This window comes from Lithobates pipiens, unplaced genomic scaffold (genome assembly GCF_037356315.1).
Source record: "Lithobates pipiens isolate NorthernLeopardFrog02 unplaced genomic scaffold, aLitPip1_a1.2 Scaffold_22, whole genome shotgun sequence".
Taxonomy (NCBI): Eukaryota; Metazoa; Chordata; class Amphibia; order Anura; family Ranidae; genus Lithobates; species Lithobates pipiens.
The window spans coordinates 38,974,784-38,996,197 of NW_027507784.1; the positions used below are offsets into that span (position 1 = coordinate 38,974,784).

Sequence of the window (21,414 nt, forward strand, 5' to 3'; positions counted from 1 at the left end):
TAAATACACCCTATTGCCTATCATACAAAGGCCAAATGTAACTAATAGATATATAAAAAAAAAAAAAAAGAAAAAAAAAAAAAAAAAAAAAGACAATACAATTGTCCCTAAATAATCAAGTGGGCATTGCTCGCCCGAACACACAACGCCCCCTCCACCTCATGTTTGTATCAAAAAGGCGTTTACAGAGGAATTGCTAAACACTACCCAAGGTCGCCATATAACTATATACTTTCCCATGCTTTCATGGGCTATAGCCCTAATTTCTTCCATTTTATGCAAATATCCTATCTCCCCCAGCCATTCCATAATTGAGGGAGTCATAGTGTTCCTCCAATATCTCGGTATCACTGTCTTGGCGGCCGTTAGAAGAAATCTAATCAGCGATTTTTTATATTTACTCATAGAAAGGTCAGTAATATGTAGTAGACAGCATTTAGCATCAAGGGGGATCTGTGTATCAGTTATTTGTTGTATAATACTAATCACTTGGCCCCAAAATGGTCTGATTAGGTCACACTCCCACCATATATGTTGTAAAGTGCCCTTAGCTTGATTACAACGCCAACATAGGTCTGGAACATCGGGGAACCACTTATGCAATTTAACTGGCGTGTTATACCAATTCGTCAGAAGTTTAAAAGAAGTTTCCTGTAATCTAGTGCTAATTGCACATTTATGAGCAAATACACGTGCCTGTAGCCATTGGTCGTTTGTAAATGATGCATTTAATGCTGCTTCCCAAAAAAGCTTATGTTTATTAGGTTCCAGACGTACTGCGGATTGTAACCACGCATACGTGAGAGAGATATTTTTCGTAGAAGCCTTGGCACGAAGGCAAACCGCCTCAAAAGGCGTTAATGGTCGTATAAAATGTTTGATCCTCCGCGGGCTCAAAATATAATCATGTATTTGTCTATACGTCCATTGCCCCAAAACGGTTAAACCCAAAGTATGTTGTAAGTCCAACATTGATTTAATCTTATTACCCTCAAGACAATGAGTGGCTAATAGGGGCAGATTCCCACATATAAAGTGCCAGATAGGTTTATGCATGCCTGGTATAAAGTCAGGATTATCTACTAGCGGTGTTAATGGGCCAGGTGAAGTAGTCAAACCCGTTGTTTGAGCCACTGTTTGTAATAATCTTAAAGTGGTCCCTATAAGGGGATGTTGCTTAAGCTGTTTAGGGCACAAGTCCCACGGAATCCAAGGGGAATATGTCACTGGGATAGGACCTACATCGTTTTCAAGTTTCACCCAATCTTTATTATCCGCATGGCAGGTCCAATCAATCATTCTGGTAAGATGAGTGGCCTTATAATAATTTTTGAAATTGGGGAATCCCATTCCCCCATTGCCTTTATCTCTAGTGAGTATTGCAGGGCTTATGCGTGGCTTTTTAGATGCCCATAAGAAGTGTCTAAGAATAGCATTCAATGACTGAAAAAATTTTGCAGGTAGCCATATTGGCAAAGTCTGGAAAAAATACAAAAATCTGGGCAGGATTGTCATTTTGACGATCGCTGCCCTACCAAACCAGGAGAAATGTTTGAGTGTCCATCTCTCCAGGTCTTTTTTCACGTTTTGTAACAATGGCAAAAAATTTTGGCTATATATCTGTTAGACTGGGAGTCAAATGAACTCCTAAATATTTAAGGGAGCGGGATTCCCACTTAAATTTACAGTTACGTAAAACAGCCTCCCGTGTGGTCTCTTGTAGCGTAAGATTGAGGGCCTCAGATTTTTTATAATTAATTTTGAAATTCGCCATATAGCTGTAATGCTTAAATATAGTGCACAGATTAGGCATAGTAACATGCGGCTGTGTTATAAAAAACAATAAATCATCCGCATACGCAGCACACTTGTATTCCTTATCGCCTACGTGGAAGCCATGTATAGAGGATGATAAATTAACTGTGCGGATTAATGGTTCCAAGGTGAGTATAAACAGCAAGGGCGAAAGAGGGCACCCTTGCCTAGTCCCATTCCGTATCTGCACCTTGTCTGACAGTGTCCCATTCACCTTAATTTGGGCCGTAGGATTATAATAAATAGTTTTAATCCAGGATAGCATATGTGCTCTCAGACCTATATGAGAGCAAGTCGCATACAGGAAGTCCCACGACACACGGTCGAAGGCTTTCTCTGCATCTGTAGATAAGAGCATGCCTTCAAATTGTTCTGTTTGGGCCCTGTGTATAAGATTAAGGGCTTTAATCACGTTATCTTTCGCCTCCCTACCAGGCATAAAACCTACCTGCTCGGGACCTATAAGTTTGTGCAACAATGGGCACAGTCTGTTCGCTAGTATTTTCGTATAAATTTTTAGGTCCACATTCAATAAAGAAATCGGCCTATAGCTAGCACAATCTAGAGGGTCTTTATTAGGTTTAGGCAATACTGTAACGTGCGCTCTCAGGAAATCTTCTGGTAGCGTTTGTGGGTCTCGGAAGTGGTTAAATGTATTAATCATATATGGAATCAATAATTCCATAAAGATTTTATAATAGTGGGCTGTTAAACCGTCCGGTCCAGGGCTTTTCCCCTTTTTTAGTTCCTTAATAGCTGCGGTGAGTTCACCTTCAGTTATCGGTTCTTCCAGCGACAGCGCTTCCTCCTCAGTAAATTTGGGGAGTCCGCTGTCAGCCAGGAATTTATTAATAATCTCTGCTGTCGTCCCCCTTAGGTCGCTAGGTTTATGTAACTGCGATAGATTATACAAATTGGAATAATATTCCTGAAATCTTTGCGCGATTTTCGCAGCATCCTGTGTTGTCTGACCGTCACTGGTTTTAATTGCAGCAATATTCGTCGATAATAATGTTTCTTTAAGGGCCTTTGCTAAAAGTTTGCCTGTTTTATCATTGTGTTCATAGAAGAACCCCTTCTTCAAGAAAAGGATCTTTTGTGCTTTAAGGTTCAAATGGGCTTGTAATTTTTTCCACTTTTACCCCTCAACATGAGAAAGATGACTCCATATGATCACTGACTACCTCCTACACATAAGAGGTTCAGCTGTTGTCACTCCACTCCAGGGGACAGGAATAGCTCAATGTAGACCGCAAGATAAATCCCGCCACTGCTGAATCCTCCGGAGTAATTGATCACTCTCACAGAAAATTAATACAATAAAATATTATTATTTTTTTGCATAATTATGGCAAATCTGAGGCCCGCAGTTTTCTACTTTATAAAAAGACACAAAATCATGTTTTATAGCCGATGCTTTATTGTGATTGGATGTGCTATGCCGCCACAGGAATCCCAGCAATCGCCAGTTAATCCCGATCGTTCACGGTAGTAACAGCTGCAGTTGCAGCAAGAAAAAATAAATAACAAGTCACAAAAAAGCAAACGCATGGCAGAGTTTTACAGGACTCCAAGGCTAGGTTGGCACTTTTGCACAGTGAGGACACATGCGAAAATGCACATGTTGCACATTGGGGTGTTGCAGTGACATTAATTCTTAATGGCACCATACAGGCATACCCCACTTTTTAAGTACAGAATAGGTTTTTTTTATTAAAGCTGGAAAGTGCAAAAGCATGCTTACTTCTGCATAGAAACCATTGAGCTTCTAACCCCAGCTTGTACAATTAAGCTTTGGTAATAAAACCTGGAAGCTCATTGGTTTCTATGCAGACATTAGCCTAATTTTGCACTTTCCAGCTTTAGTAAGTAAACCCCATTGTGTACTTAAAAGTGGGGTATGCCTGTAAACACTTTGCCAATGCACACGTGTTTTACTTTTTACTTTCAGCAATGATGGTAAACAGGACAAGTAGAGAGGGTGAATCTCTCTAACTGGGGCAGAGGTAGTAATATAAATCGACAAGTGTTCCACACATACTAGCACATTATGTCATACTTGCCTAAATAACTGAACACTCCAGTGGCAACTTATTACCGCTGACAGGGATTCCTTCTGGGTTCACGGGGTTTCGGCTGTTTTTGAATGGCTGAAGCGCAATGAAGTCACTCCCGCCCATGCACGGCGAGTCACAGCCACAGCCCAGAGCTCTGAAGGTACAGCATGGCATCACTGGCTGCTGCTCACTAGAATATTAATTTTACCTACAGGTAAGCTTTATTATAATATAAGCCTACCTGTAGGTAAAAGTTGCAAAGTGGACTTTTCCCCTGTGCTGGGTTGTGTTAATCCACGTTCACCTAAGCGCTTATTTTCCACACATGCATTGTATGAACTGTGCTACCAATGCACCCAAATGTCACAGAAACCTTCACCATTTCTGCCAAGGTGTGTTGGGGAGGGGTGCCTTTTTAGAATTGCGTTAATCCAGTGCAACAGTGTGAATCTATAAAAGTGTAAATGTTAACATTACTTTAAAGTGATTGATTGTAAAGGTTCTTTTTAAATAACAAACATGTTATACTTGCCTCCTCTGTGCAGTTCGTTTTGCACAGAGCAGCCCCGATCCTCCTCTTCTCGGCTCCCTCTTTGCTGCTCCTGGCCCCTCCCTCCTTTTGAGTGCCCCTCAGCCAGCAGCTTGCTACAGGGGACACCCAAGCCGAGTCAGAGCTACGTGCATCCATTCAGACATGGAGTCCTGGCCTGGCCCCACCCCCTCCCTCCCCTTATTGGCTGACTGACTTTGATGGACAGCTGCAGGAGCCAATGGTGCCACTACTCTGTCTCAGCCAATCAGCAGGCATGTCCTGGATGGCTGAGGGGATCGTCTACATCGCTGGAGGTAGAATGGGCTCACGTAGGCTGCTACACACTGAAGCTTTTTTGTCTTAATGCATAGAATGCATGAAGATAAAGACAACCTTTTGCCTTTACAACTCTAACTCCTAAATAAAAAAAATGTAAAAAATTGGATGGGATTAACGAATATCCATGTCGCCTCCATTCAAGACTTTCATGGTCCGAGCAGTCTTCACCAGTGGTAAGGCTCGGTTCGCACTGTTGCGATGTGACTTTCAGTGCGATTATGTAGTTCTACTTGGATTTCGTTTTCATATTCTATGGGGCCATGCTTGAATCACTGCAAAGTAGCACAAGAACATTTTCCAAAATCACTCCATGCTGAGTCAACGGGAACGGACAGCATTGAAAAACATTAATTTCTAGTGTCATTCGATTCTGTGCGAATAAAGATACACCTAAAATGACACTAGTGTGAACCAGTCTAACCTATAGCCAGGGGGTTAGAATTTACCCTTCTGGCACCTTGAGTGGAGAGAACAGTCGTAGACGTGACTTTTTGGAACATTTGTAGAATTTGTAACCTAGTCCACCCCCATGATTCCACATTCAGTGATATAAATCTCTCCCCCAGGTCCGTTCCGTGGTAGGACACACCTACATGCTAACCCAAGACGAGGAGCTGTGGGAGAAGGAGCTGCCTGCCAATGTGGAGGCTCTGCTGGCCTCTGGCAAGGACCCAGTGGCCGACCGGTCCGAAAGAGGTCGGCAATCCCAGGAGGCCGAGCCGCGAGACAAAACGAGGGCCGTCACCTACCGCGTACCGCACAACGCCGCTGTCCAAGTCTACGACTACCGCGAGAAGAAGGCCAGGTAAGCTAGCGTACATGGGTCACCCCTAATAAAATATATGGCTCAGATGGGGTAATCCATAAAAAAAAAAAAAAAAACACATTGGCTGGCTGAGCAGGACTTTCGCAAGGCCTCTGGACAGGAAGGCTGCCTCTTGCTGTTCATTTTAGATGTTAAATGCTTGAACTCTGCCTCTCTGAGATCTACATCTCTACAGTGCCTTGAAAAAGTATTCATACCCCTTGACATTTTTTCACATTTTGTCAAGTTAAAACCGTAAATGTATTTTATCGGGCTTTTATGTGATAGACCAACACAAAGTGGCTCATAATTGTGAAGTGGAAGGAAAATGATTTTTTTTAAATGATGGTTTTAAATGTTTTACAAATAAATATGTGAAAAGTGTGGGGGGTACATTTCTATGGCGCCCCCCTGAGTCAATACTTTGTAGAACCGCCTTTCACTGCAATTACAGCTGCAAGTCTCTTTGGGGATGTCTCTACCAGCTTTGCACATCTAGAGAGGGACAGTTTTGCCCATTCTTCTTTGCAAAATAACCCAAGCTCTGTCAGATTGGATGGAGAGCGTCTGTAAACAGCAATTTTCAAGTCTTGCCACAGATTCTCAGTTGGATTTAGGTCTGGACTTTGGCTGGGCCATTCTAACACATAAATATGCTTTGATCTAAACCATTCCATTGTAGCTCTGGCTGGATGTTTAAGGAGTTGTCCTGCTGGAAGGTGAACCTCCGCCCCAGTCTCAAGTCTTTTGCAGACTCCAACGGGTTTTCATCTAAGATTGCCCTGTATTTGGCTCCATCCATCTTCCCATCAACTCTGACCAGCTTCCCTGCTGATAAAAAGCATCCCCACAACATGATGCTGCCACCACCATGTTTCACAGTGAGGATGGTGTGTTCAGGGTAATGTGCGGTGTTAGTTTTCCGCCACACAGAGCGTTTTGCTTTTAGGCCAAAAATTTCCGTTTTGGTCTCATCTGACCAGAGCACCTTCTTCCACAAAGCTTGGGAAATTTTTTTTTTATAACCTAACCTTGCTTTAAACTTCTCCACAACTTTATCCCTGACCTGTCTGGTGTGTTCCTTGGCCTTCATGATGCTGTTTGTTCACTAATGTTCTCTAACAACCCTCTGAGGGCTTCACAGAACAGCTTTATTTATACAGAGATTAAATTACACACGGGGGACACTATTTACTAATTAGGTGACTTCTGAAGGCAATCGGTTCCACTAGATTTTAGTTGGGGACATCGGAGTAAAGGGAGCTGAATATAAATGCCCCCTCACACCTTTCACATATTTATTTGTAAAATAATTTTGAAAACTTATTTTCCTTCCACTTATCAATTATGAGCCACTTTGTTGGTCTATCACATAAAATCCCAATAAAATACATTTACGTTTTTGATTGTAACCCGACAAAATGTGGAAAGTTCATGGGGTATGAATAACTTTGAGGCACTGTATGTGTGTAACCATGGGAGGGGCAGAGCCAGCAAGTGAATATTTTTGATGCACCATGAATAATCATGTTTAGATTAGTAACTTGTGGACCGCTGGTCCTTGTTGTACGTTGGTACTTTGACACAGAATATCAGATTTATGGCAGCAGATGGCGAGATCATTTTTATCACCTCTCCTCCCACTCTCCAGGCCCCGACAGCTTTGGTAAGCAGCGGAGCCAATCAAGTCCTCTCCCCTCTGAGACATGGAGCCGAGTGAGGGAAAGATGGACCCCCGCTTGGCTCCATAACATTGGATGACGGAAGTGATGTCTAACGTCACTTACGCCCAATGCTCTTAAAGTGGTTGTAAACCTTTACAACACACTTTGACTTACAGGTAAGCCTAGATTAAGGCTTACCTGTAGGTCCAATAAATATCTCCTAAACCTACACGGTTTAGGAGGTATTTGCTGAAAGACAGGCACCGCTGTCTACGCCGCCGTCAAAGGCGATATGCCGCGCGTGGCGGCTCCCGTGCGGGAGTGACGTCATTGCGGCTTTGCCGAATGACAGCGGCGGAGCAGCGAGACCCACCGAGAAGATGGATGCTCCGGATTACAGGGGACAGCGGTGATTTCGCTGGCTCCTGTGTCAGGTAAGTGACACATAATGGACTACTATGCGATGCACAGTAGTCCATTATGCTTTACCTTTGCAGGGAATGAAAGAGGAAGTAAACTCATCAGGGTTTACTTCCTCTTTAATTGGGGATTTTTTTTTTTTTTTTTAAAAGACGTTTTTTTTTTTTCGTTTTTTTTAATTTATTTATTTATTTATTTTTTTTTTATTGCATTTAAGTGTAAATATGAGATCTGAGGTCTTTTTGACCCCATATCTCACATTTAAGAGATCCTGTTGTGCTTTTTTTCTATTACAAGTAATGTTTCCATTCCTTCTAATAGAAAAAAATGTGACCCAAATAATGTGTTGTTGTTTTTTTTCCTATTTTACTTTTTATTTTTACACTGTCCTTTTTAAAAACAAAACAAACAAAAAAACTATTTTAAAGCGGCCCGTCGAGCTCACGCGCAGAAGCGAAAGCATACGCAAGTCGTGTCCACATATGAAAACACTTCAAATCATGTGAGGTATTGCTGTGATTGTTGGAGCGAGAGCAATAATTCCAGCCCTAGACTTCCTCTGTAACTCAAAACTGGTAACCTGTAGACATTTTTAAACATCGCCTATGGAGATTTTTAAGGGTAAAAGTTTGTCGCCATTCCACAAGCGGGTGCAATTTTCAAGAGTGACATGTTGGGTATCCATTTACTCAGCGTCACATCATCTTTGACAAATGCTCAGTGTATTTTTTTCCTAAAAAAATTTAGCTTGTAAGACCGCTGCGCAAGTACGGTGTGACATAAAGTATTGCAAGTAAAGTAAGTAAATTTTCTAGCAAAAAACAATTATTTTAACTTGTAAACACAAAGTTTGAAAAATAGGCTTGGCCCTTAAGTGGTTAAAGAGACTTGGTGGGCGGGGCTAGGAAACCCAGGACTGCAGAATGTAGTTCCAGTATTTCAGGTTATTGGCTTAATCTACAATTTTTTTGGGATAAAATACAAATTATCTTCACCTGATTTCCAACTTTGTTGACTTACAACTGCCACTTAAACCCCCCCCCCCCCCCCCACAACTGCCACTTGCAGTGAACACTAAGGAAGGCATGAAGGGTGATCTGATTGTTTAAGTCCCCCACTATATGGGTGGATTCACATTTATGCATTTTTTTTTTGTGCTTTTTGCAGATTTGCATTACATTGCATTTCTCATGGTTTCCTATGGAACACGTTCTGTAGTGCAAATCTGCAAAACGCACTAAAAATGCATAGGTGTGAATCCAGCCTAAGAAGCCATTAGAAGATTCCAGATATCAGCAACCGCCCATAACTGAAATACCAGTGTTGGGTAGGCTCAGCTTTTGTCTAATTGCACTCTCCTCTTCCTCCAGGGTGGTGTTTGGCCCGGAGTTGGTGATTCTCGGCCCAGACGAGCAGTTCACTGTGCTCAGCCTCTCTGGAGGGAAACCCAAACGCTCCAACGTCATCAAGGCCATCTGCCTTCTCCTGGGACCGGACTTCTGCACCGATCTTATCAATATAGAGACTGCTGACCACGCCAGGCTCCAGATCCAACTGTCCTACAATTGGTGAGACCCACCGAAAGTCTAGAGCACTTATGTCATAATGTTGCCATGTTCTGTTCTAACTGTCGGTTCTATAAATACATTTCACAGGCATTTTGAAATAAAAGACAAGACCGACTCTGTTGAGGCTTCTAATATTTTCAGCGTTCCTGATTTTGTGGGTGACGCATGCAAAGCCATCGCCTCCCGTATCAGAGGGGCCGTGGCCTCTGTGCAGTTCGATGACTTCCACAAGGTAAGTGACCATCTGCCTGGCTCCCGATTGGCTGCGAGGTGTCAACTGCCTGACTTGGGAATTGGTCACGTAGGGTGTGTTTTTTTATTTATTTTTTTTTTTTTTGAGGGACTTTCAAGGGAAAAATCCTTCGTTCTGACATCAGTTCGGGATGCTTTGACCACATTTTCATTCTGGTTTATACAGAGCGGCGAAGAGCAAAGCATCATTTGTACTTGGAGCCAGAGTGTCAGGGTATCATTGTATTGGGGCCCCGAGCATCTGTGTGTCATTGATCTGGAAGTCCCACGTAACAGGATGTCATTGCTCTGGGACCCTGGGTATCTGTCGTTGCTTTTAGAGTCCCAGGGGTCAAGGTGTCATTGTTCTGGAACCAGGAAAGTCAGGGTCTCATTGTCCTCTAGGCATGGTGTCATGGTTCCTACACCCTGAGTATCAATATGTCATTGTCCTGACACCAGAAATATTTGTGAGTCATTGCTCTGGGATCACCAGGATTGGGGTGTAAGTAATCTGAGAACACTAAGGGTTGGGTACATTGTTCTTGGACCCCAGATGTCAGGATCTCATTGTTCTGGGAGCCCCACTGGCTAAGGTGTCATTGTTCTGGAATTCTGGATGTCGGGGTATCGATGTCCTTAGACAATGTGCCATTGATTTGGGAGTGCCATGTGTTTGGGGTGTAACTTTTCTTGGACCCCAGACATCAGGATCTCATTGTTCTGGGAGCCCCAAGGTCATTGTTCTGGGACCCTGGTTGTCAGAATGTCATTGTCCTTAGACATTGTGTCATGGTTCCTAGACCCTGTGTATCAATATGTCATTGTTTTGAGAGCAACACGAGTCACAGGCTAGGGTGTCATTGTCCTTAGACCTTGAATATTTGTGAGACACTGTTCTGGGAGCCCCAAAGGTCAAGGTGTAATTATTCTGAGAACCCCAAGGGTTGGGTTCATTGTTATGGGACTCTAGATGTCAGGATCTCATTTGTTCTGAGAGCCCTATGGCTAAGGTGTCATTGTTCTGGGACCCTGCATGTCAGAGTCATTGGTCTTAAACATGGTGTCATGGTGCCTAGACTCTGAGTATAAATATGTCATTGTTCTGGTAGCCCCAAGGGTTAGGATGTCTTTCCGGGACCATGAATGTCAGTGTCATTGTCCTTAGACATGGTGTCATGGTGGCTAGACCCTGAGTATCAATATGTTATTGTTCCGAGAGCCCCAGTGTTTGGGGTATCCTTTTTCTTGGATGCCAGACATCAGAATGTCTGTGTTTTAGGAGCACCAAGAGTCAGGGTGTCCGTGTCCTGAGACTCTGAATATTTGTGAGTCAGGGTTCTGGGAGCCCCAGGGTTGGGGTGTAAATATTTTGAGAGCCCCAAGGGATTGGATTCATTGTTCTGGGTCCCCAGATGTCAGGATCCCATTGTTCTTTGAGCCCCAAGGGTCAAGGTGTCATTTTTCCGAAATCCCCAGGGGTCAGAGTGTCATTGTTCTGGGACCCCACATGTCAGTCATAATTCCTAGACCCTCAGCTGGAAGCCCCGAGAGTCATGGTGGTGTTCTGGGAGCCCTAGAATCAGGTTGCCTTTTTACCGAGAGACGCAAGGGTTGGGATATTCTTGATTTTTGGACCCCAGATCTCAGAGCGTCATTTTACTGGGAGCCCCAAGGGTTGGGGTGTCCTTGTTCTGCCAGCTTCAAGGCTTGGAGTGTCGTATTGGGACCCCGAGTGCTAAAGTTCTGGTAACTTGAATTTCAGGGTGTCATTGTTCTGGGATCCCAGTGTTATGCCATTATTTTGTGGCCCTGGGTATCTGTGTGTTGTTGTTCTGTGATTTGTGAATGTCTGTTTGGGAGCCCCAGGTGTCGTGTGTCCCCCAAACCCTAGCACCCCCTGGTGGCTGATTTTATATACCTCTCTTGCACAGAACTCCAACAGGATCATCTGCTCAGCTGTGTTTGGATTTGATGATGCAGTGAAGATTCGAAGCTCCTTCAAATTCCCACAGAACAATCTGGTCATCACCAGCGTGGATATTCAGTCGGTGGAGCCGGTAGACCAGCGCACCAGAGACGCACTGCAGAAGAGCGTCCAGCTGGCTATAGAGATCACCACCAACTCCCAAGAGGCCACTGCCAGGTGAGAGAGCACACTGGGACTTGTAGTTCCACAACACCAAGAGAGTCAAGATTAATTTTGTCACCAGGATGGGAAGTGAGGGGAAATCTCCCAGATGGGGACTCTGATAGCAATAAAATCAGATAGAGGTTGCCACCCGTTCCCACTTCATACAAAAATATTTTGTTCATGTTTTGGATGAAGTATAACTTGAAAAAATAATTGGAGAAAATGTTGTTCAGCTCTGTCTACATCAGATATAAACTGAAAAAGCTGATCTACCAATACACAAAAAAGTTACATTGATCTATGGCCATGCCGGGGGAAAGCTTGTCTTATGTGTAACTCAATACAGATCACAAGCTTGGCACATTAGGCCTACTGCGTATGCTGAAAATAGGCTGCGAATAACCATGAACCAAAATAGATGCAGGAAATTGAATTTGAAAGGACTGCATTAGAACAAGGCGGAACAATGCCCAACCACAGAGCCACCTAGTGGGCACTGCATAGAACAACATAGAGAAAAGAAACACAAACACAGTGCCACCTAGTGGATGCTGCATAGAACAACAAGGAGAAACCCCAACCACAGTGCCACTTTGTGGCTATTTGCTAGAACAGCGGTCTCCAAAACTTTCTAAACAAAGGGCCGGTTTGCTGTCATTCAGGCTTTTGGGGGGAGGACTGAAGCCATTGGGAGTAAAAATTGTCTTGGTGTTAGTGGGAGTAAACAATACATCTTTGGTAATAGGGGGAGGAATAGTGCCCCATTGTTGGTGTCAATGGGAGAAATAAGGACCCATCGCTGATGTCAGTAGCAAGAATTATGCCCCCTTGTTTGTATCTGTGGGAGGAAAAGTTCCCCAAGATAGCCAGATATAGGTAAGCAAAGGGCTGCAAGTGGCCCCTGAGCCACAGCTTGGAGACCATTGATCTTCTAGAACAGTGTTCGCCAAACTGAAGCCTGGGGGCCAGATGCGGCCGTTTGCTTGCCTTTATCTGGCTCCTTGGGGCACTATTCCTTCCACTGATACAAGACACTATTCTGCTATATGACACCAACAATGGGGCACCTTCTCTCCCATTGACACCTGTAATGGGGTACTTTTCCTCACTATGATGCAAATGATGGGGCACTATCCCTTCCCCCCTAATTACAAATCTGGGAATGTTTACCCCCCCCAAGTGATGTCAGGAAAATTTACACTCCCACTGGCCACCGTCCGGCTCTCCCTAAATTCTGAAGGACAATAAACTGGCCTTTTGTTTATAAAGTTTGGAGACCCTTGTTCTAGAACAAAGGAAGTGCACAATTGGCAAAAAATGTATTCACAGTATCACCTTGTGGCACTAAGAAAGCAAAATGGATCCATAGTGCCACCTTGTGGGCATTTTATAGAACACAAAGAGAAAAATACTTCCACGGTGCATGTTAGATGTGCTATTGCCATCTAATAGTAGAAGAATGTATTACACTATTGTTCAGTTATATATATATATATATATTTTCCACTACTTATGTAGAACTGTGTGTGTGTATGCACATTAAAGCTGTATATATCTCTGTGCAGACATGAAGCAGAACGTTTGGAACAAGAGGCTAAAGGTCGCCTGGAGCGCCAGCGTATCACAGATCAAGCTGAGGCGGAGAGAGCCCGCAAGGAGCTTCTAGAGCTGGAAGCCCTCAGGTAGGTGGGCATAGGAGGACTTTATGGGTGAATTGTGTAGGCTCATTTTATTCTATGCTTATCTGCCACCTGGGATTTTCGGGGAGAGGATCAGTCTTTAGTATAACTGAATGAAATTCACCCTTTGTACTGAGGCTTACAGATAATCCATTTTAATGGCTAATTGCTTTTAACTCTTTAATCCTTATTTATGTGTCCCCCTCTGGAATAGGATTCACTTTGTTACCAGGGGCCTAACTTTCCTGAGTTAGGAGTTAAGCTGCACCCACATTCAATGCCTCATCCAATAAGAGGGCCTCGGTGGTGATTAATGATGCCCTTATTGGAAAGCAAGTGAGCGTCATTTTAAGACTTTGGCAACAACAAGGGGCATGCAAAGAAGGTGTTTTATTTTTGTGGTTAAAAAAGAACTGCAGTCTGCTCACATAATTTGTAAAAAAAAAAAAAAAAAAAAAATCTTTGCCTTCCCTCCAACCACTTTTCATATAAATTTTATATATACTGTGATTCTGTACTTGCCAAATATGCTGCAGAAATCTCCCTCCACTGAGTCTGGCTGCAGCCATTTTAACTGTGGGCAGCTGAAGCTGCTGCCTGCTCACTTCCTGGATTTACACAGAGGCCTCACCTCCAGTTCTGCAGCCTTGCAGCTCTCACTGGCCCTCTCATGAAAGGAATTCTGGTTCTGGACGACCATTCTTGGTTAATTCAGGCAGACCACCGGGATCCTGTGATCCGTGAGAGACCACATGAGACAAGGGGGAAACAAGCTGGAGTGTGTTCATAATATCTCTGACTCTATTGAATACAAGAGTAGTATATATACCAGTAAAAATACATGTCTAAGGGTTTTTACAAACTTTACACTCGGTACTTTCTTATCAAGCGTTAGGCTGCTTGACTAGATAACAAAAAATAGTTGATGGCTTGCTGACACAAATTCAGCTTAACCACAATATCTTATAGGGTAGTGATGGCGAACCTCGGCACTCCAGATGTTTTGGAACTACATTTCCCATGAAGCCCAACTACACTGCAGAGTGCATGAGCATGATGGGAAATGTAGTTCCAAAACATCAGGAGTGCCAAGGTTAGCCATCACTGTTATAGGGTGTGCTTCTATGCAAACTTTTAAGCTGATTATGGAAAAACTTACACAAAAAGTTCACTTCTACTGTATGTAAAATGGAAGAAAATCTAAGATGGAGTCAGTTGTTTATACATTCTATTTCAATCCCCTCTTAAGTCAATAACATGACTTATTTTCTTTCCACGGTAACATAATTAGCTTTCTTATCATAGTACATGCTACGGTAGGCTTTATTAGCAGCAGCGGGTCACCCCTCCTCCCTTTCTGGCAAACTTTCACAAGAGTGTGAGAGAGAGAGAGAGAGAGAGCTGTGCATGATGTCATAAGCCTAGGCTAATGACCAGACAAGAAACAGGAAGTGGGCTGTATAAGGGATTTACTGGCAGAAAAAAATGTTTTACTAGCCAAAGTTAAAACGAGAGAAGAAGATTTAATAGGTGGAAAGATGAAAAAATGACTAAAGGTCCGCTTTTAATATCGATCCTTCCAGTCAGTGACCTCGCCTAGGCTGCGATGATGGCCTTGAGTCTTTTTCAGGCAGGATAGAGCATCTCCTCTCCACTCTGTGATTTAAGACTGTACATTGTAACGTTGTAGCAATTCACGAGGTACAAGGCGGCAGCAGCAGGGGCTGCTATATGTCAGACATTTGTAAACACAACCAAGAACTACGCAGGCATCTGGTTTTACACGATTGTGCCATCTATGAGATGAGTCCAGGAAGTAAACTACGACTCCACATACAGGATACAGCGATATCTGCTCACCTTTTGTAATTGGGGTCCCTCAGTGAGTCGCTGACCCAGAACAATTTTGTAGGATGGAATTCCATTTCTTTCTCGTCCATTGAGGGACACAGGGCAGCAAAGTGGATAAGTGGTGAGCACTTCCGCCCAGCACCACCAGGGTTGTTGGTTCAAATCCCAACCACGACATCGCCTGTGTGGGTTTCCTCTGGGTACTCCGGTTCCCTCCCACGCTCCAAAGGCATGCTGGTAGGTTTAATTGGCTCCTGTCTACATTGTCCCTAGTATGTGTATGATTGTGAGTTAGGGACCCTAGATTGTAAGCCCCTTGAGGGCAGGGACTGATGTGAATTTATAATATATGTAAAGTGCTGTGTAAATTGATGGCACTATATCTAAAATACATAATCGTGTTGGTGTCAGTCCTTCCAAATATATTGTAGTCATTGGTGGAGCCTGTAGTGAGATTTCTGCACTCTGCTCCTGCAAACCTGGGTGTCACGGGTGTTCCCACCCTATGTTTGTGGAATACCTTTTTATTTTTTATTTTTTTATTATGGCATTTGATTCCAACAATGGTGTGCTGGGTAGGTGGAATCTGGAAGGACTGCATTAGAACAAGAGCAAAGCACAACCGCAGAGCACTGCACAGAACAAAGAAAAAAAAAAAACACACACACACACACTGCCACCTCGTGGGTGCTGCACAGAATGACAGAGAGAGAAAAACCCAATCACAGCGCTACCTAGTGATTGTTATATAGAGCAAAGAAGAGCACAATGAGCAAAATTTTAGCACAGTGCCACCTAGTGGCTGTTGCACAGCACAAGGAAAGCTAAACACTTCCACAGTACCTGTTAATGTGCTATTGATATCTAAGAATAGAAGAGTCTATAACACAGTAAAATATATTAGTTTTCATTTTTCATCATTTTTGTTTTTGTAGAGCAGTGTGTAAATATGCACCATGAGACTGGAACAGGAAGTTTTCGGATGTTTGCATCTCTAAGGGGGGGGGCTTGTGATTGGTTTGTTGGTGCCAAATTTTATGCAAGTCCCCTCCCGGCTTCTTGTTGCATACTAGCTAATTATGTTTTTGCCTTAGTTTTTTTTTTTTTTTTTTTGTACGGGTATACATCCGCTTTAATGGAATTTAATAAATACTTTATTTTATCTATGTTGTGGATTTCAGTATGGTGCCTTTAAAGGAGTTGTAAAGGCAAAATGTTTTTTAATCTCAATGCAGTCTATGCATTAAGAGGAAAAAAAAAAAACTTTGTGTAGCAGCACCCCCGTAATTGCCTACCTGAGCCCCTTCTCTCCAGCAAAGTCCACAATCCCCTCAGCCATGCAGGACACTCCCCTGATTGGTTGAGACAGAACAGCGTCGCCATTGGCTCCCACGGCTGTCAGTCAGCCAATCAGGGGAGAGAGGAGGTGGGGCCAGGTCAGGGCTCCTTGTCTGAATGAGAACACGGAGCTCTGACTCGGCTTGGGTGTCCCCTGTAGCAAGCTGCTGGCTGAGGGGTGCTCAAAGGAAGGAGGGGCTAGGAGCAGCGAAGAGGGATGCGAGAAGAGGAGGATCCGGGCTGCTCTGTGCAAAACCAACTGCACAGAGGAGGTAGTTGTAACGTGTTTTTTTTTTTTTTTTTTTTTAAATGAGCCTTTAGAATCACTTTTTTAAATGTCCCTTTTTTATCTTTTGAAGGTCTTTTTCTCAGATAATAGGTGCAGGATCTCCTCTCTTCCAAGTCACCCCTTGGCCCTGCCCCTATCCACTTCTGTGCACTGTCCCTTGGTTCCAACCCACCAACCAGTACCACCCTTTTTAGAGAATACAGAACCAAGTATCATTTTGTGGTGCTACGTAATATGGATGGAATTTGTTGTTGAACAAGAAAAGCAATAAAAAAAATCCCCTGTAGCTAGGAACAACAATAGATCCGCCCCAGCAAACAGTAGGTTCCGCCCCAGCAACAACGGATTCCCGACAGTCAGCATCAGTAGTCCCTCCAGCGGCCAACTTCAGTAGACCCCTCCCTCAGCAGTAGATCCTTCCCAGCAATGATTGACCATCCAGCAACAGAAGACCCACCCCTAGCAACAATCGATCCCCCTCCAGCAACTATAGATCTCCCGGCAGTCAACATCAATTGACCCTCCAGCATCCCTTGCCACATTCAGTGCTGAAGGTGCCAGAACTGCATTCCCCCATGTTCCTGCTTAATAAAAAAAAAAAAAAAAAAAGCCCTGTTGAAGGTGATCCTTCATATGTTGCCTCTGCAGTATTTGGGGTGTGGCAGTGTACGCTTATTCCCTGAGATGTGGTAATTTTATTAACAATTCACCTGTTGCTGATGGTCCCCTCCACCATACTGTGTGAAGCTCCTGGCCGTAGCCCCCCGCTCATGAAATCCCCAGCTGTAGGCCTTCATATTCATGAAATGCATTTAATGCACTTTATTAGAACTCCTCAAAGATGGCCATGACATCTGACATCACATTTGACATTCTGAAATAATTCTTCGGTGTGGAATGTCAAACACTGGAGCAGGCATTCTGTAGCTGACAGTTAGGCATGGGGCACCAACAGTCCTTGGGAGCACCAGAGAGATGTTAACACCTTCCCCTGTATGCACGCAGCTTTCGGCTTTCTTCTGAGTATAATCAAGGTGCCCTCATTAGTATACCAGTCGCTCAACAATGTCCCTTCCATAGATCTGCCCAGTTCTGACGCGTTGAATCCCAGGCTTATCTCTACTCGCATAAGAGGACTCCAAGCTAACTGCACCTGCCTACACACCCAGGTGTGTTGAAGACCCTTATTGATGGCTTTGATTCCCACTCAGCTATGATGTGCTGGGTATGAGGAATGGCTGCACAAAGAGGCCAAAATGTAATTTTGTACACATGTACCCAGCAGTTAGAAGCATACTATAAAACATATGTTTTGATTGGACAGCGAGGGTTGGGTTTGTCTTTCTTGGATTTCAAACTGAGGTGATGACTTTTTGTCCTCTTGTTACCAGCACGGGGGTGGAGAGCACAGGGGCGGCCAAGGCTGAAGCCCAGTCCAAGGCGGAAGCAGCGAAGATTGAAGGCGAAGGAGCTGTGCTGCAAGCCAAACTGCGGGCCGAGGCTCTGGCCATCGAGACAGTGAGTGGTGTGCCCTCTTGGGATGCAGTGGGCTGAAAGCTTTTTTTTTTATTTTTTTATTTTTTTATTTTTTTAAACATGGCTGAAGCTTGACTTTTGTCTCCATTTGTGTGCGGCGTGCAGGAGGCGGAGCTGCAGCGTTTGCGCCAAGCCCGTGCCGAGGAGCTGAAATACTTGCAGGAGAAGAATAAGCTGGAGATTCAGAAGGAGGTGGAGGTTGCTGAAATCGCCGTGAAGAAGTTCAAGGGAATGATGGAAGCCATTGGACCGGATACAATTAGGGACATCGCGTTGGCTGGACCAGAGCTACAGGTGACTGAACAACAGCCATATTTTATTGCAATCTCTTGGGATTTTTTTTTTCCCTCCTATCTGAGTTTTGTCCTTATTTCTCCATCATTTCTGTTCATCAGAAAAGAGAACCAGTCACGTCCATGCTTATGCAAGAATTTGAATATTTTATCTTTTAATCTTGTAACATTGCAGTCTGATATATGAAGAAAAAAAATCTATTTGTCCCAATTTCTCGTGACCCCAGAGTGTACATATCTGTATGAAATAACAGAGCCCCATACATGTTCCTCTTTAAGTAGACCTATCCATGACAAGGCTGGACTACAACTGGTTCGCTTAACCTCAGTCAACAATAATTGATGCCGTGTTCTATTGTCATCTGCTGTTGTCTCCCATTTTTTTTTTTTTTTTTTTTGTATTTATGGTCTATCTCTGTTCTAGATTCCTCTCCCTTTTTATATGTATTTTTATTTTACCCTTTTGTCTCCGTGTCAGTTCCCTGTTTTTGTTGTGCCCAATTTTTCTGTCTCCCGCTTTCTTTGTTTTAGCTTCTGTTCCCGTTTTATGTATCCTCTATCAACCTCTCCATCTTGTTTTCTGGCCTCCCATCTTCTTCCATCTTTCTTCCTCTTTCCCATCTTTGTTTTTTTACATCCATCTCCTTCCATATTTCTCCTGCCCTCCATCTTGGTTTCTGGTCTGTTTCACTTTCTATCTTTCCTCCTGTCCCCCATCTTAATTTCTGACATCCTATCTCTTTCCATCTTTCCTCCTGCCCTTCAACTTGGATTCTGACTTCCATCTCCTTCCATTCCCACATCTTTCCTCCTGCGCTCCATTTGCTCTTGGTTTCTGGCATCTGTCTCCTTCCATATTCTCTCCTGCCCTCAATCTTAGTTTTTGACCTCCCATCTTTTCTTCTGCCCTCCATTTGGGTTTTTGGCCACTGTCTCCTTCTATCCTGCCTCCCATCTAGGTTTCTGAACTCATCTCCTTTCATATTTTCGTCTTTACTTCCACCTTGTTTTCTACCTTCCACCTCTTTTCTTCTGCCCTCCATCATGGTTTCTGGCCTCACCTCCTTCCATCCCTCGTCATCTTTAATTTTGCCCTCCATCATGGTTTCTGGCGTCTGTCTCCTCCTGCCCCATCTTGATTATGACCTTGCCTCCTTCCTCCTGCCACCCGTCTTGGTTTCTGTCCTCCTCTACTTCCTTCTTTCCTCCTACCCCATCTTTGTTTCTGTCCTCCATCTCTTCCCATCTCATCTTTCGCCCTCCATCATGGTTTCTGGCCTCCGTCTCCATCTATCCTTCCTCCTGCCCCCTATCTGGATAATGACCTTGCCCCTTTCCTCCTGCCACCATCTTGATTATGATCTTGCCTCTTTCCATCTTTCCTCCTGCCATCCATCTTGGTTTCTGACCTCATCTCATTCTTTCTTTCCTCCTACCCTATCTTTGTTTCTGTCCCCCATTGCCTTCCATTTTCTCCTGCCCTCCATCTTGATTTCTGGTCTCCAACCCCTTTCATCTTTCTTTCTGTCCCCATATCTTGGTTTGTGGTTTCCATCTCCTTCCACCCTTTCTCCTGCGCCCCCCCCCCCCACCCCTTTGTGTTCTTCATTTACAATCTCATCCTTTCTCTCCTCAGGTTAAGCTTCTGAAGGGTCTGGGGATCCATTCCACACTCATCACCGATGGCTCCACTCCCCTCAACCTCTTTGGCACCGCAACGGGCCTGCTGGGTCTTTCTACCAAGGCACTTTCAGGGAAAGATGAAGATGCATGAATCTAATGGCCCCTCCCCTTTTGTTTATCTAGCCACCTTTGTTCCTCTCTGCCCCCTACTGTCCCATGGCTCCAAATGTCTTTTTAAGCTCCTCCCCACACCCCTGGGCTACATTCCAAGTGCAACCTTCCTGTAATTAAAGGGCCCGTCTAGGCAAACAATGAAAATCTCCTCCAAAGACGGCTATGTTTTACTCCGTAGTGCCTATAAAATTTAGCTCTTCAAAGACAATATGACCTCATGATTGTCTTTTAGCTCAGAGCAGCTCATTTGTTACCTATTCTGACCACATTGACCCACACTGTACTTGAAACTCCAAAGGGGCAAACTGGTTATTGGTTAGGAGCACAGATAGTTTGTTATTCGGATGTGGTTAATCACTGGCCTGGTATAACACAATCACAGTGAGGGGATGCAAATGCTCAGTGTGGTCTATGTGGAGGACAGGCTAAGAGGCCAGCCATTTAGATGACGGAAGGGGGATTCCCTGTTGGCAAACTACATGCTACCTGTTTGTTCTGTGTTTATATCCCCTAGAGATTGATCAGTCAAGGGCATCTAAGAAACAGTGTTCAGTGCCTAACACAGTGTCTTTACTGTGCTATATACGCAATGTGCCTTTTCACCTGCAGCGAGGGCTGTGTCACTGGCAACGGTCCCAACCAAAGCTCTGTCTGGGACAATACGGTTTCAATAAACGACCATCTTTCTTCTTCATGTCTTGAGTGTTGTGTGTACAAAATGTTATCTGCTGCTGTGATCGAGTCTCCGATATGTGATATATGTCTGAATTCTGTGTGCAATCTCCATATCTTCCTCACGCTTCCCAGATGCCTGTAACATGAGACTGTTAGAACTTTGAGGTTTACCTAATCTTAGCAAGGGTGGGTGGATCTAGAGGTCACTCCCTGTCTTCTCTCCACCTACACAAGTTCAACACTCCTATAATCAGCTTTGTTTGAAGTATCAAAAATATATATAAATAATAATTGATTAATAAAAAAAATATACACACACACACACTATAGAGTGAGATAATGTTTTGCTAGAAAATTACTTAGAAACCCCAAACATTATATAAACGGTTCA

General features: G+C 43.8%; 1 protein-coding gene across 2 annotated transcripts in view; it reads left to right on the plus strand.

The window, feature by feature from the left end:
* MVP (major vault protein) overlaps positions 1-21,042 on the plus strand; it is a 44,521-nt gene extending 23,479 nt beyond the window's left edge. For both annotated transcript variants that reach the window (XM_077447391.1, XM_077447392.1), the window contains exons 10-17: positions 5,310-5,548; positions 9,003-9,200; positions 9,288-9,432; positions 11,366-11,577; positions 13,131-13,247; positions 18,114-18,240; positions 18,364-18,552; positions 20,188-21,042. In XM_077447391.1, coding sequence (XP_077303517.1) covers positions 5,310-5,548; positions 9,003-9,200; positions 9,288-9,432; positions 11,366-11,577; positions 13,131-13,247; positions 18,114-18,240; positions 18,364-18,552; positions 20,188-20,325 — 1,365 coding nt within the window. In that variant the 3' untranslated portion in view covers positions 20,326-21,042. The remainder of the gene's footprint in view (positions 1-5,309; positions 5,549-9,002; positions 9,201-9,287; positions 9,433-11,365; positions 11,578-13,130; positions 13,248-18,113; positions 18,241-18,363; positions 18,553-20,187) is intronic.
* Positions 21,043-21,414: the final 372 nt, after the last annotated feature.